General features: G+C 41.4%; 1 protein-coding gene across 1 annotated transcript; it reads right to left on the bottom strand.

Moving 5' to 3' along the window:
* Window positions 1-1,081: 1,081 nt before the first annotated feature.
* On the bottom strand, window positions 1,082-15,159 carry LOC150049655 (shugoshin 1-like). The gene is made up of 4 exons (XM_090353535.1): window positions 15,115-15,159; window positions 11,032-11,111; window positions 8,303-8,507; window positions 1,082-2,659 (listed from the first exon to the last, which is right to left on the bottom strand). Exons 1-4 carry the CDS (start codon window positions 15,157-15,159, stop codon window positions 1,166-1,168), a joined length of 1,824 nt encoding a protein of 607 aa, XP_090209661.1. The 3' UTR covers window positions 1,082-1,165.
* Between the last annotated feature and the right edge of the window lie 1,295 nt (window positions 15,160-16,454).

Raw genomic sequence — 16,454 nt, 5'->3', positions numbered from 1 at the left:
CCTTTGAGACATAGGAAACATTCAAACCTACTAATTTTCTTGAAGTTTAGACTTAGATTTACCCAATTGCTTTTGTGTTTCAAATGAGCTCAACCATTGTTTTATACAGCATGCTGACAATTTAACCTTGAACATGTTCACTCACACCCATTCGTACACACATTCATACTCAAAGATCTTAAAGCGCGCAAAATTAATATCGGCCGTTCATTTTCCGGAAATTTTAGTACCATGAGGGTTTTTTTGTTGTTGTTGTTTTTTGTTGTTTTTGTTGTTGTTGTTTTTGCAAAGCTTATTCTTGGAGGTGACAACCAGGTTTTTTGTTGTTGTTGTTGTTGTTTTTGTTTTTAAACAAAGCTTTCTAACAAGGCAACTTAGCTGAAATTTATTCTTCCAGAGTTTGTTTCTGATATCAGACATATTACTTTTTGCAGATGAAAGTTGGGTGGGAGTCTTAAACCTAGGAGAACTAAGACAAGTCTGTGTCCTGTCACCAAGTGTCTCTAGACTGTCACTTCAGCAGGTTGTAGGAAAAAGGAAACTGAACGAAGCCTGCAGCTGCTTTGTCTGGCCTCTGCTCACCTCAGCTGCAGCGGATTGGGAGGGGCCATACCAGGCCCAGAAATGTTCAAATAAATAACAAGGATGTGTGCTTGAGTACGCACAGAAAAACCATAAGGATCCATACTTAGAAATGGTACCAATTTTAAAGACAAAACTGGACAAGGAAAAATATGTAACACGAACAAGACAAACGGAGACTTTTAAATAATCAGACATTGACATATAACAAGAAAATTGGACTCAATCAGATACACTTAACACAAAAAACATGAGCTCAAATGAATGTTTTCACCAAACAGTTATTTTTAGATTTAGACATGTCTTGCTGGTGGGACTCTCAGGTATGCCTTGATATTGACAAGAAACTCAGAAGGGGAAGGGGGGTCAAGGCGTCCCTTGACCACCCAGGCCTCTATTTTAGGCCCACAGTGCACCCCTTTTTTTTTTTTTTTTTTTTTTTTTTTTTTTTTTTTTTTGTTTTGAAAACATTTTCATGATTTAGTGTCCTGTTAACAAAATATTCAAATCTGTTCTATCCACCTCTGTGCTAACTCACAGATTCTCTACATAAGCAACAGAAAGAAGGGGGCAGATGATAAATTTAAACAGCATCCAACATTTTTTGTTTCGTACTTTTTTTACGTCTCGAATCCTTTTTCTGCTTGAAGATGGGAGAATTCAAGAAACACAAATCTGTAAAAGGATCCCCTCTTCTTAGTTTCGAAGTTAGCGTTGGTTCCTTGTAGCTGACCATGGTCGCACACCTGCGCTTAGGCAGAGACTGTGCAGTGCATTCCACGAGCTGCTCTGGAGAAAGAGAAAGTCTTCTGATTTTGACTACAGGATACAAGGGGACATTGCTGATGTCCGTCAGGCTACAACGAGGCGTCTGTGGAGCCTTTGGAGGTGCACTGGCAGGTGTTGTTGGCTGAGAACCTTCCGTGTCTTCGTTATTCCTGTATTTCAGTGTTCTTCTAGACTGAGGCCTGGTAACTGGCCTGTCCCCTTGGCTGTCCAGGGTTGTGGTGTACTTGCAAGGGGGTAGATAGAGGTCATCAGAGTCATTTTCTGAAGCACTAGATTCACAGCTGTTTACTTCAGAATCGCTGTGGTTTTCTTTCCTAGTAGAATCACTGCTTGTTTTTGGTTGGAAAGGAGTGAGGTGAACATCTTCTGCCAAATTGAAATTGTAAGCATCAGTGGGACCAACAGAGTCATCCATATCTTTTTTGGAACCAGTTTGCTTATCTCTACTTTGGTTTCCTTTATTCTTTGTTTTAGGTTTTGACCTTCTCTGTCTGTGAGCTTTTCTTTTTCCTTCTCTATTTCTTCGTGCATTGTTAGATTTACTATTAGTTTGCTGGGGTTGAGGGTCCAAAATGATTTCTTTAGATTTAGTAGAGTTTCCTGGGTGCATTGGCCTTGGTGACTTGTTAATTTGGTTTTTATTCCACTGACAAAAATTTTCTTGTACATTTTGAAGTGTGCGTCTGTTTACTGTTGGGCTCCTGTCCAATTCCACAAATGGACCAGTAAAATGACTGCTTTCCAGTTTCTCAAAGGGACTAGATTTACTTAAACCACTCAAGTCTTTTGTCAAATGGCGGCGGAGAGACACTGTCCTGGGTAAGACATCATTGGAAGACTCAAAATCATATTGAAGTGCATCTTGGGAAATAGTAGGTATTGGCTCTTCTACTTCGAATGACTCGCTTTGTCCTGGAAGGTCAGTTTCTTGAGGAGGAACTTGCAGTAAATCCTTCACAGACAAATCACAGGTACTGCCATCGCCACCGGAGCCCATTTCAGACAGATATACCTTCTGGTTCTGCACTGTTTCTTTTGTTTGTTGGGAAGTGAGTTTTTCTTTCAATGCAAACAGCTGGCACGTGAGGTAGTAGCATTCTTTTCTCAGCTGTAGTATCTCTTCTTGGGCTTCTTGTACCTTGAATTTTTCATTTTGCAAAGCTACAACTAACATTCTATTGTTGTCCTGGTAGTTTTTCAGCAGTGTGGAAGTGCTGGTGACTACTTGGCAGGGTGCAACAATGAAGGACTTGCGCCTGCCAACCTCTGCCAAGTTTTTGTTCCTTTTCTACAATTTGGATGGCCCTCCTGGCGTCAGGATTTAATTCGCGCAAGGATGTAGGGTTGGTATCTCCTTTTAAGAGATCAAAGAGGGGTTTTAACTCTCCTGTGGAGAGCTTTAGATAAGGCCGAAGCCAATTTATATCTCCTAAGAATTGCTGAAAATCATGAAGAGTTCTTAAGTGTGAAGTTTTTAATTGTATTTTTTGGCTTTTAAAATAGTGTGGGCCTAATATATGGCCTAGATATGTAAAAGGCGGGTGTTCCTGAACCTTTTCAGCTGCTATTACAAGGCCAAAGAGGCTCAGATCCTGCTTTAGTTGTCCAAAGGCTTGTCGTACGACGATAGGGTCAGAACAAGCCAACAAGATGTCATCCATATAATGAACAATATAAACAGAAGAAAATTTTTCACGAGTGGAAGAAATGGCTCTAGCCACAAAACTTTGACATAAAGTTGGGCTATTTGCCATGCCCTGTGGGAGCACAAGCCAGTGATATCGCTTCATGGGTTCTTTAAAATTAACAGAGGGGACACTGAAGGCAAAGCGCTTACAGTCTTGAGGCGCCAGGGGTATAGTATAGAAACAATCCTTCAAATCTATAATAATCTTATAAGTATCCTTTGGGATTGCCATGGGTGAAGGCAAGCCAGGCTGTAGGGCCCCCATCAGTTCCATTGTGGCATTTATTTTTCTCAAATCCTGTAACAGCCTCCATTTACCTGACTTTTTCTTTATAACAAAAATTGGAGAATTCCATGGAGAGTTAGAAGGGGCCACATGCCCCAAGTCCAGCTGCTCCTGTACTAGCTGCTGTACTGCAATGATCTTTTCTAGTGAAAGAGGCCACTGTTCAACCCATACCGGTCGTTCAGAGAGCCAATTTATGGGATCAGCATGTGGGGGAGGGCAAACGACAGCTCCCGTCAAGGGATACCCCAATCCTTGTCTCGTAGGGTGAGACTGGGGTTGGAGTGGCTCTAGCTCCCCCTGTGCTGCTCGGCCTAGTCCCCTAAAGGGGAGGAGGCCTTGATCAAGTAACTGCTTAGTGACCGCAGCACTAGGACTAAACATATACACTCCCATTTTTTCCATGATATCACGACCCCATAAATTAATTGGCAGATGATCCAAGACAAATGGCTGAAAATGACCAGAGTGCCCTTCCTCATCTCTCCAAACAAGGATCGCACTGCTCTGCTGTGGGTCAGTTGCTTGCCCAACCCCCTGTAGGGAAGTCATAGAGGTTGTCAGGGGCCATTGGGCTGGCCAATGTTTTTTAGATATCACAGACACATCTGCTCCAGTGTCTAATATTCCTTTAAAGGGCTTTTCTTGTATAAATATAGTCATCTCAGGCCTCTCTTGTTTTATGCTTTGTACCCAATAGATATCAGAAGATCTAAATCCTCTCTGTCCACATGGGGAATTAGCAGTCTCCCCGGGAGGTAAAGGCACAAATATTAATTGTGCTAATTTTTGACCGGCTGGGATCGATACCACGTGTTTCGGGGCAGAGGCCATAACTTTGATTTCTCCAGTAAAATCCTGGTCAATTTTGCCAGGTGTAATCTGTATCCCTTTAAGGGCTGAGCTACTTCGCCCTAACAGCAATCCAGCCACTCCCGGGGGAAGGGGGCCGAAGACCCCCGTGGGGAGAGCTTGTGTCCCCATCTCTGGGGTCAATACTGAGCAGGTGGAGGAACAGAGGTCCAATCCTGCACTTCCTGGGGTGGCACGGAGGAGGCCGGAGACTGATCTTGGGGGGTTGTTAGAAGATGCACTTGTGGCCGAGAAGAGGGAGGGACTGCCCCATGGTTTTGCGGGGCCAGGGGCTGGCCCCTCCTCCAGTTTCCCGAAAGCGGGCGGCCATTGCGATCTGTTCTTGACCTGCAATCTTTAGCCCAGTGCTTCCCTTTACCACAGCGTGGACATGTGCCAGGTGATTTTTCTCTCTTTTGCCTGGCCTGGCATGGGCATTGCGTCATCCAATGTCCTATTTGTCCACAAGAGAAGCAACGCCCTGGGGGTCTAGCAGCCCGAGAATGCCGCTGACCTCTATATTTTAGAGACTCAGTAACAGTCTTTCCTTGAGGAGCGGCGGCTAAAGTAAGGCCTTGTACATGGGAGGGTCCAATATCAGCACACAGTGAAATAAAGTCCGTGATTCCTCCCTTATTCCTATGGGGTCTGATAGCTGCCTGACAGGCGGCGTTGGCATTTTCATAGGCTATGTGTCTAACTATAATCTCCCTTGCATTCTCATCTTGTACTAGGCGGTCTGCAGTCTCCATTAATCGAGACAAAAATTCTAGATAAGGCTCATTTGGTCCCTGTTTAACTTCTACTAGATTTTTTGTACGATTGGAATTGCGTAACTTTTTCCAAGCCTCTCTCGCCGCAGCATTTATTTGTAAATAGGCCTCCTTTGCATAACCCAATTGATCTTTGGTGTTTTTATAGGTTCCCTCTCCTAACAACTGATCAACAGTGTAAGGCAGGTTCTTAGACCTATTTGTTTCAATTTTAGCCCGACACTGTGCAGTGAACTCTGTCTCCCATAATAAGTACTCTCCCGCACTAAGGCATGCTCTGGCAAGCCGCTTCCAGTCATTTGGGCATGCAATACCAGCACACGCGGCCTCCAATATTACTTGAGTAAAAGGGGCAGTTGGCCCATATTGGGAGCAGGCATTTTTTAAATCCTGTAATAGTTTAACAGGAACAGGTTGATGGTTTACTTGTTCATCATAATCAACTAAACTAGGGAAGCATCGAGGCCCTGAAATACCTTCCCTCTCTCTAGCAGCCTGAGTCAGGTTTAATTGCGATGCACTGTGCCTGGTTGTAGTGCCTGTTAAAAGGGACTTGTTGCTAGGGCCTTTAGGCTTGCCTAAAGGTTGAGAAAGGGATTGAGGCCGTAAGGCTGCAGCCGGAGGCGGTGGGTGTGAGGGGTAAGGTTTAGAATCAGACACCATAGTGGCCTGAAGGTCATATTTCTTTCCTACTTCTGGGGGGGCTCTCTGCTCTGTCCCCATTTTCGATAGAAAATGTAGGATTTCTTCTAACTTCTTCTCCATCGTAGCCATTCGGCCTTCCATTGACTCATCATAACTTTCCTCCTTGATATTCAAACCTGAATTCTGATACTCAATATCTACTGGTTGTTGTTCCCTTTTCAAGATCTCACTTAGACTCTCTTGGGCTGCGGCATATGGCTCAGCCTCAGGTTTTTCAGAAGGGTCCTTTAACTCATAAAGTTCCCTTAATTCAAGATTAAGTTCAGCATTTTCATGTAGAGGATCTATGTATTCACTTACTAAACTCCATACAGTAGCAGCCTCTATTGGGGTCTTCTCGGGGCCATATACATCATAATAATCTAGAATTCTTTTTCCTATCCGCTGCCAGGCTTTTTGGAATTCCTCCTCTATAGACCTCGGGCATGCCTCCTCGACAAACTGTAGGAAGCTCTGAAGCACCCCTTTTTCCACCCGCGTTCCGTGGGCTTCAAATAGGCCTGTTAAGATCGGTAGAAATAACCCATGGCTATTAGCTTGACCCATAATTTTTACTCCTGACTATACTCTCTTAATAGTCCTACGATGTGTTACTCACCACAGGGAGGGGTCCTTCACCTTCGTCCCAGATTTTCAGGGTCCCTGTTCGGGCGCCAGATGCCGGGGCCAACCGGCAGCAAACCAGGGTTCGCAGATTGGGGTTCCTGAAATAGGGGACAAGGACTAGGAAGAAAAAGAAGAGAGACAGACACACTAGGTCCGGGATGTCCGCAGTCCAGGCAAAGACTGACTAGACTGCCGCGTTTATTTTCCCCTCCCCCTTCTTCCCTCCTCTTCTCCCAGGCAACCTCCAGGTGTTACATTCATATGGTAATTCTCAGGTCATTTACATAGAATAGGGCCAGAAAGCAATAAGACAATATAGCCATCATCTGATGCAAGTCAAGGTACAGTTTGATTCCACTCTGGCTCCCAACAATGTTGAATATATGGTTGCTAAGAAAATGAAAGTAGACTAGTAAAAGAAAGTCCAAGGAAGAAGCAATGAACAGTAGATAATATTGATAATTCAACACCAGAGCCCAAGTTGGGGCCATGTTATAGGAAAGAGAATGTGAAGATTTCCCAAGTTTTAGATTCCTGAGGGATCTCTCACACAAAGCCTGGGGTATGGAAATTTGGTAAAGGATTGAAGAGCTAGACACCAAAATCTCAAGGACTGTAAAAACTGATGAGAACCTGGCTTAGTGAGAGTTACTCTCACTTTGTCTTTCAAGTGCAATGCTTTCCTTTGTCTTTCTTTTTTGGAACTTGAATTACCTCTAACTAATTTGAAAGCCTATTCCTTCTTAGATGTGGATTTGACAACTGAAGTCTTTCATTGTAAATTTAAATAGTTGTTCAATATGTGAATAGTTGTCACTTATTCTAACTATGTTTCAGATACACATTTAGAACTTTGTTTTTGGATTATCTCTTTATAGAACTTACTCACTGAAATTACAAGAAAACCATTCCTCATTGTCAACCCAAACAGGCAAACCAAGGTCTTCTGACACAAAAAAGAGGCATTCTTAATCTTTTGCAGTTCTATTCAACTATATTCCTGAGATAGCCATCTGACTTTCAGATCCTCATTCTAAAGTACAGGGCAAAAGAGAATGCTTGTAAAATAATAAGAAAAGGATTAATTACAAAAAGAATGTGCCTGTGACAGAAACTCGGGTGTAGCTTTGCTTTGCCCTCAAAGGACTTTTGGAGGCAATGCTTTCTCACCGTTTCTAGGGTGATAAGACCTGAGGTCTTTCCAACTTGTGGCAAACGTCCATAGAAAATTAGAGGAAGATTCAAGAAATATTAAATGAATGAATGAAACTGGAAGTAACACTGAGTATACATAGAAAATAGGAAATTGGCCTTGATAAGATTTTTGCTATAAGAATAAAGTCCAATTATATAAAACATTGAAATAAAACCAAATGGAGTCTCCTTTTCAAAATTAACCAGAGCCAGGAGAGCAAAAGAAAATACATAACAAGCTTGCCCTTCAAATGCCCATACCTGTCTACCTTCTAACTGGTCAGGAACTTACATTCTTGCCTTTGTTACCTGCTGTTTACAAGGAATAAGGCCTCTCTCTGAGCCCTTAACCACTCCAATCCAGCCTTAGCTTCTGGCTGACTGTGGGCTCATGCTCAAAAAGGAACTTTTCTGGATTGTGGCCAGGGAGTGTTCTCCTGTGTTATTCATGTTAACTGGCCCTGCCACTTTATCAGCCTTTTGCCTGATCTTACCTTCTTCTAGTTTTTCTTTAATGGGATTACAGTCCACACTCGGGATACTATTACCTAGGAACAAGTTGAGGCCATCCTATTACTGCAGGCAACCAGAGACTTTGCTTACACCATGCTGCCCTGCCCAGTGCAGTCCTGGACCTTGAAGGCCCCAGCCCCAATGACTCATTGACACCCTCATGTCAGCAGGAAGTAGCCAAAGACACCCTTTCCCTGCTCTCCATTCTCAGCCCAATCTTTTTTTTTTTTTTAATGTATTCAAAAGACCCTATATGAAGGACCTGCCTCCTCAGAAATATTTACTACTGAAATTCTAAGAAGTTATAATGTTTACCATCACTGATGTACACATCATGGACAAGAGTTCACATAATCCAACTGGGTGACTCCTTATTTTGATGACATTATGTGGCTGGGTAGTCAGGGGCCTCATAAGCCTGTAACTAGAGATCTGAAATGGAAGGTACTCTCCTGTGGACATCAGGGGGCGCTCACACACCACCAGAGAAGGTTTTGCAAACCATTTCAGCTTGAAATTTCTGTTTTACAAAGGGGATAAGCTGTAGCTCTAAGCAAAATTCCAAATCAATTGATTTCCTCTAGACTTCTGGGTCATAAGTCTATGCTCCAAAGGAAGGTTTACAACACATGCATGAAAACCTTATTATAAAGCAAAAGCTCAGTCTGTCTCGAATGCCAGATCCTGGTTCTGTCAATGTAGTAACAATGTCTTTTCTTGCATGTTCTTTGTGCTTTTTAGACAGCTTGCTCACAGAGAAAGAAAAGACCAAAGGAAAAAGCAGAGACAGGAAGCTAAAGAGGTTATTTTCTGGGCTGGAGGACTACTGTGTATCAACAGAGAAATTCAGGGCCTGCAATCTTGGAAAAATTACACATGGAATGAGGACATTTTGACACATTGTTTTCTGATCTTTGGGGAAGCAAATTTTACTATGTACTGCCCACTCTCATTTCTCTGAAGAGATATTGTTCTTGATAATTCTACTCCTGCTTTTTCTCTTAATCCTGAGATCTGAAGGGAGACAGTAGAGTTTCTTAATCTCAGGAATGAATAGATTAAAAAAAACCAAAAAAACAGCCCAAATAAACAAGCAACATGTATACAAACACACATATACACAAACACACAGACCCAGTTAGTTTCTGGGAGCCCTTGAGCTAGGACCTTCTTTGAGCCCCAGTTTATTTATGTATAAAATAGAGCTAAATGACACAAACTTAGAAAAGTTGTTTTGTTGCTGTTGTTGGTTGGTTTTTTTTTTTTTTTGTGGTTGTGAGGTTTCAACTCAGGGCCCAGGCACTGTCCCCGAGCTGTTTTGCTTAAGGCTAGAACTCTACCACTTGGAGCCACAGCTCCATTTCTTGTTTTTGAGTGGTTAATTGGAGGTAAGAGTCTCATGGGAACGTTTCTACCCAGGTTGGCTTTGAAACTCCATCCTCAGATCTTAGTATCCTGAGTAGCTAGGATGATAGGCATGAGCCCTGGTGCTTGGTGAGAAAGGTTGCATATTTTTAAATAAGAATTTAACAATATAATACATATACATCAGAAAAGACAAAATTATTTTTTACCCTAAATTTCATTCACTTGTTCATTCATTCTACAAGTATTTGCTACCCAGGCTCTGTGGGGGCAGATCCTATTGTAAGCTCTGGAAAAATGAAAGAGTGGATGTAGTTTGAGTGCGTCCTTGGCACAAGCACCGACAGTTGAAGGTGCTTGGGCTTCGAATCCCCATTTACAAATTTGAGAATGAAGACCAGAGAGGGGTGGATCTAAAGAGCTGGCAGGTCTACCGGACTGTACTGACTTGAAAATGACGTTAAGGGGGAAGGAAATTAATGAATAAACTTAGACAACTTATGATGTTTTCTGTTAATTCCCTGTTTCCTCATTGTTCTTCAAAATCTCTTCCCAACTCTTTTTCCTGGTAGAAGAGAAATCTCCCTTATTCCTTTTTCCTATACATAATCTGAAGTTCAGTTTATAGCTCCTTCTCTAAGGAAGTCGGCACTGATTCCCTTAGTTCAAACTCCTATCATGCTTATGATCTCAACTTCTGTGTCACTTTTAACTTTACCATACATCTCAGTTAACTAGGCACTGCTTTGTACACTTCACCTTTTCATATTATGATATCATAGTTCATATATCTTCATTTTCATGCTCAGTACCCTTTCTCCAAACCAAAGTTTTCAGTTAACTCTGCCTCTAAGGTACACCTGTAAGTTTCTCTCTTTTATTGCTTGTAAATAAACCAAGTGTTCCAACCCCATTTTTCCAAGTAGTTTTCTGGCAATCGATTCCATTACTTACACTTTTGTACAAACTTCATTTGAGGTTTCAAAAATGGGTAGGTTCCTTTTGAGACGATCCATACCATTTTAAAATTAAGCCATTTGGTATGGCATGCAGTTAATGTATCACTTACCATCTTAATCATCTGTACACCAGTTTTAAAGTCCCCAGGCTTTGAGCTAACTAATCAGAACACACATTGTTATTGTTGTACTTCTAATATTTCTGAAATGTATAGAGCTCCATATATCATTTATTAAATATGTCCCATTGGAGCATTCTTCCCTCCTCTTTGCTGTTTTTCAATAAAAATTAAAACACATGATGAGTAGATACATCAGGAAAATATTTACATAATGATTTAATTACACTCTAATTTTGACTTCCTAATTAATTTTAGAACATGAACAACTAATTGATGAGTTTGTTCCTAGTTAGGGCCAACTGCACCCAAGATCATCACATAGTGCTTTTTACTCCACTCAATTTTAGTTTTCAACTGTTATTCATACTCACAGCAGGAGTTGAAGCATTTTTGACATCTTATTGAATACTATGATTTAAATTCTAAATAATACTAATAATGTGAATGCTATTACTAACAGCTAGCACTTGTCAAACACTCACTTTACTGCCAAAGACTATTGTAAGTACTTTACATAGATTGACTTTTGCACTGAAAACATTGATTACAATTGGTGTGATGAGTAATAGTTCATGCAGTGCCATGAAGCCAGACTCACAATGGTGTAAATGCTGCTTGTCCTCCCCAGCTACACATCACAAACATTACTGTCTGGTTTGAATTGTGTCCACATGCAACCTATGTATAAATAGAATAGTTGTGGGTATAAGTAATGAAAGTGAGATTGTCCTGGAGTACTTACATGGGGCAGTCAATCCAATGTGATTATTGCTTTTATACAAAGGAAAAGATTTGGATGAAGACATGAACACAGAGAGAATATCATGTGGACATAAAGGTAGACAAGTTGATGTTTCTACGAGTCAACAAGTGCCAAAGTTAGTGGGAAACCAGCAGAAGGCAGGGGACAGTCATGCAAACCTCCAGAAGGAAACTACTTGATCTTGGATGTCTCTATAACTTTGAACCACTTAAATTGTGGGAGCAAGCTAACACAATAGCTTTACTAAAAAGCAGATGAATAGGGAAGTTGATTGGCACCTCCTTGAGTTGTTTATTTTTTGATGTTACAAGTCTTAGAAAACAAGTGTTTGAGAAAGAAATTAATATTACTAAGCTAGAGCCCACAAAATTTAGCATCAAATGGGCTTTGAAATGGCAAGGGAAACAGATGCCTAGGGGGTGGAGATTTTGCAGCTAGGATTTACCTGCTGTTGGGGAAGGAACTATTCCTGTCAAGGGGAAAATTTAAAACACATCATATTGGCTTTGCCCATGATTGCAAATGTCAAAATTCCATTAATTTGATTTTTAAAGTTTAAGGTATTCTGCCATTTGGTTACTCAGTATATGAATAGAATGACATTTATTCTACTTGGCTCTTTATAAGCTACACATGCACATTTATTCAAAGGGTATCAGTTATCCCTTTAATAAAGTATTTTGGGAGTATATCATATTGGCCTATGTAGGATATGTTGCCTGAAAAAACAAGAACATCCTATGAAACTTTTGACATTCATGGATGACAGTTTTGACACACATGAAATCTTAAGTTTCAGTCGAAAACATGGTGGCACTAAGTGGCAATGAGTGATACAGACAAGACAAAGGTTATATAGCTTCAGAATTGGGAAAGAATGATCTACTATGGGATACAAGATTCTGTCTGGACTTTGATCTTTTTGGTGCAAAAGGGCCCTTTAGGAGTAGAGATACAGCATGACCAGAGTGAACACAGGATTCTTGTCCTGCCTTCTGCTACTTATGTAGGGAAGGGCTGGGCTATGGTAGGGTGGAACTTCCATGTCTCCCCTCCAGCCACCTTCCCTTTGCTGTTTCCACCACCAGGGCCCCACCATGGACAGTTCCTGCTTTTAAGTCTGGGAAGGGGAAGCAGGGGCACGCCCTTGTGTGTGTGTGTGTGTGTGTGTGTGTGTGTGTGTGTGTGTGTGTGTTAGATTTGACTTAGACTTGAAATGGGAGCTTTAAATATGGTGCAGATGAAATATGGTGGAAATGGTGAGGGAAATTCTGTTGACTCTTAATATTTGGAGACATGGAGTTGGATGGTAGTGCCTGCATAAATGACATTGCTTCAGTTATTCCTCAAAGGCACTTTTGCTCTTTACAGGTAATATGAGCTGATTTTCATTTACATTCCCTTCCCTTCCTCCCTCCCTCCCTCCCTCCCTCCCTCCCTCCCTCCCTCCTTCCTTTCCTTTCTCCCCATTTCCTTTCTTCTCTTTTGCATCAACTTACTTTTCAGTGGTTAGTGAGATGTGATGTATGTCCAGATGAAATGGCATTGATTTACTATGTTTTAACTCATATTATGTGTCTATCCTATAACTGCTGTTCTACTAGACTATTCATTTAACATTTAAGGCAATACAAACATGTTTGGCCTTTCTCTAGTCTCTTTTGCCAACCATTAGAGGTGATATGCATAAAATTTAAAGATAAAATAATACTGGGTTAAAATCTGTTGTATGAAATAAATATCAATACTGATTCAAAATAAAGATCCGTTAATCAATAAATGAGAGGAAGAAGATGGACACATATGAACAAAATTGCTATTCATTCTAAAGTCTAATCCAATTTTAGTATTAGTACACATTAAGTGACTAAAAACAAAAAAAAACATTAGTTATAACAAAAAGCAAGACACCTTAGAGGAGTTTTAATATCTCATTGGAATGAACCAAACATTAAAGAGCTTAGTGAAATTGGAGAGAGGCAATCTTTTCCTCCAAACGTTATAAAATGATATCTGGAACTTGGTGCCTTGCACAGGAGTAGCTACTGTAGTTCTTTCCTTTCTATTTTAAGTGAGTTTTAAGCCTGTAACCCTGTGATATTGATTTCTGATGATGCCTTAGAGACTTTTAATTTTCTGTGCTCAACCAAAACTGAGGATGGAGTTCTTGTACTTTGATGGTCTCTGAGAGATGATCCAGGCTTCCTTTTTCTCTCTATCGTTTCCTGTCTCCTCCTGCCAGTATTATTTTTTGGGCTTTCAAAGCTATACTTTTTTATCTAAGAGAAAAATGATCTTAAAAAAGTTAAAAAAACCCAACTAAACAAAATTTATTTGTTATTTATTTTCCAAAGACTGTCTCCATGACTCTTTTGGTGAACCTTCTGAGAGACCAATGAATTTGAAGGTGTGAAGGGTCAGGGTGTGAGTGAAGGGATGCAATGCTCAGAACCCTTTAACAGTGCTGCAGGTCTCATCTGCTTCCCTCCCAGAGGAGAGGTTATGTTTATCTAGTGGATTTGTACTATGTCCTCAGGGCTTGTTAAGAGTTTATAGTCACACAGTGCTTAACGTGGGTTTGTCTGTGCTGTCTTTTCACGGGAAATAGTTTAGCCTTATTGCCTTATTTATTTCAAAGACCTAAGAGCAAATGCAGTGGGACAGGATAAATTATTGAATAATCAATCATTTTCCTCTGTTATTTTTCCTCTTTTCTCCTAATTGGGGAACATAGTTTGGCTCTGTTTTCTTTTTTTTTTTTTTTTTGCCAGTCCTGGGCTTGAGCTCAGGGCTTGAGCATTGTCCTTGGACTTTCTCAAGGCTAGCACTCTACCACTTGAGCCTCAGCACCACTTCTGGCTTTTTGCTATGCATGTGGGGTACCGAGGAATCGAACCCGGGTCTTCATGCATGCTAGGCAAGCACTCTACCACTAGGCCAAACTCCTGGCCCCGGCTCTGTTTTCTTGATCTAGGGATTTTGGTCAGATGGAAGAAAGAAATAGCCTTCTACTCTTTTATGCCCTTCTCTCCTCTTTCCCCCCCCCTCTTCCTCCCCTCCCTGCTTCTTCCCTCATCTCCCCTCTCTTCCTCTTCTCTTCCCTCTCTTCCTTACATTCCTCTTTCCTTCCCCTTTCCCTCTCCTCCCATCCATTTCTCTTTCTTTCCCTTCCCTTCCCTCCCTCCCTCCCTCGCTCCCTCCCTCCCTCTCTCCCTCCCTCCTTCCCTCCCTCCCTCCCTTCCTTCCTTTATTCCTTCCTTCCCTCCTTGACTGTTGTATTTAAAAAATGAGTTAGATGAGATTGGCTTGTCAGGGAAAAGGAAGTAAAGAGACCTTTGAAGTCTGGAGAAAGAGGAAGATTACCTTGAAACTGGTAAGGAGGAAGAGGTTTGAGTATCCTATGGGAAGTGGAAATAAATGCATTACATTGGGGCAGTGACTGGGGAGGTGGGAAGAACGCACAGGTTTCTAGATGAAGGAAGGGGCTCATGTATGGCAAAGAAGTCAGAACACAGCCTCTGGGCTTAAATGATTGACAAGAGGTACTTCCTTTTGTAACTAGACGCTCTAGGCCAGAGGTTCAACTCCAGGGGCCCTACATGTCATGTCCAGCCACTTGTCCAAAAGTGCCAGAAAGAGGAACAGTGGTAAAGAACAGAGACAGGAAGGTTGTTGTGTGGAGTTTGCACACTGAGGGAGAAGGCAAAGAAGGGAACCCATCTTCTGGGTACAGACATAAGCTTATGTCTAAAAGGAAAAGACTGGACAGGGAGAGAGAGGTATGGAGAAACAGTCCCCTGCAAAGTAGCGGGGGGCTGGTTGGACATCATCACCTCATTTCTGGTTCTGTGAAGGTTCTGGAGGAGCTGTTGTTGTCATTATGGGAAAGGGACATTCAGAGTACCAGGAGATGCTTACCCTGCTCCGTGCTGGAGCCTCATCATTTTGGCTAATTGTCCTCATGTAGGGGATGCTCATTCCTCTTCTTTCCTTTGGGGGTTACTCCCCATCCCTTACCAGGCTACTGATTAGTTGTCCTTCCAGTAACCCAAGGTGCCTGAAGAGGACAGAGGCTCAGAAGTAAGGAGACAGATGTAAAATGGAGGCCCAGATACCAAGTGTTTGTAGGCCTAAGTAAGGACTCAGCACTTGTCAGCAAAAGCAGTTTTGAAACATCTGTTCTGCTACTCTATTTTTTTGCACTCATTGATTCTGGTGCCACTGGGGACTGGAGAGGATTGGGCATAGTGACTAAGATGATGAAAAGGCAGGCATGATGCCGTAGTAAGTTGATTAAAAAGCAATAAAACAGCAATATTTCTTGGACACCTGCGCTTGTGAACCGAGACTCATAGCTGCTGTACAAGAATTAATTCATGGCTAATCAATTTGAAGGGAAAATATTGATCTTTCACACTAAAGGCAAATGTTGGAGTTAAGCTCCCTACCTAGAAAAGAACCTGCATATAACTTCTATCCAGGGAGAAGAAGTAAAATGTGTAAATATATAGGTTTTGTAGTTCTACACAATGTCAGGGGTATTACAGAATATGTGCATCGTAAAAATTTTGCCACTTACCAATCATTTTAGCCAAAGTTTGGGCATGAGTGAAAGTGGAGTTACCAATTTTACTACTCCAGTTGCCTTTCTTTTTCATGTCCTACTAATGCACTTTCCTCTCAGACAGAAAAGCTGGAGTTCAACCCTCAGTTCTTAACCTCTGCCTTGGATGAACCATCTTACTATGAATGTGGAAAAGGAGGGCCTTTGAGCCTGCGTATTTTGGAGGCCGAGGCCGAACCTGAGGAGTTGGTTGTGGGGCATGTAGTTGCCAACATCTTGGGCTTGCTTTAAGGTCCTGGCCTCACATTTTGACTTTTAGTACTTATTGGTTTTATAGTCTTTAAAAAATTTCTTTAACCTAATTTTCCCACACTGGACCATGTATGGTACTGTTTTGTGAACATTGAACACAAGGCTATATGCTGTATTTTTTATAAGTCATAAAGAGCTTACCTATATTTAATGCATTGCTAATCCTAATGTACTTTCTGACTAAGATTTTTTTCAGAGTGATAATACTAAGATTTGAGTCCTAAACACATCCATTAGTAACTAGTTAGAGTATAAAAAACGTAAAAAGAAACAAGAGACACCAGGATGAAATCTCGGAAAGGCTGAGCAGCAAAACAGCATATGTCAAGTGTATTTTAATATAACTTTTGAATTAAATGCAGATTGTGAACAGTTCTGACTG

This window comes from Megascapheus bottae, chromosome 19 (assembly GCF_031878675.1).
Source record: "Megascapheus bottae isolate mThoBot1 chromosome 19, mThoBot2.hap1, whole genome shotgun sequence".
Taxonomy (NCBI): domain Eukaryota; kingdom Metazoa; phylum Chordata; class Mammalia; order Rodentia; family Geomyidae; genus Megascapheus; species Megascapheus bottae.
This window is presented reverse-complemented; position numbering and strand designations above follow the sequence as displayed.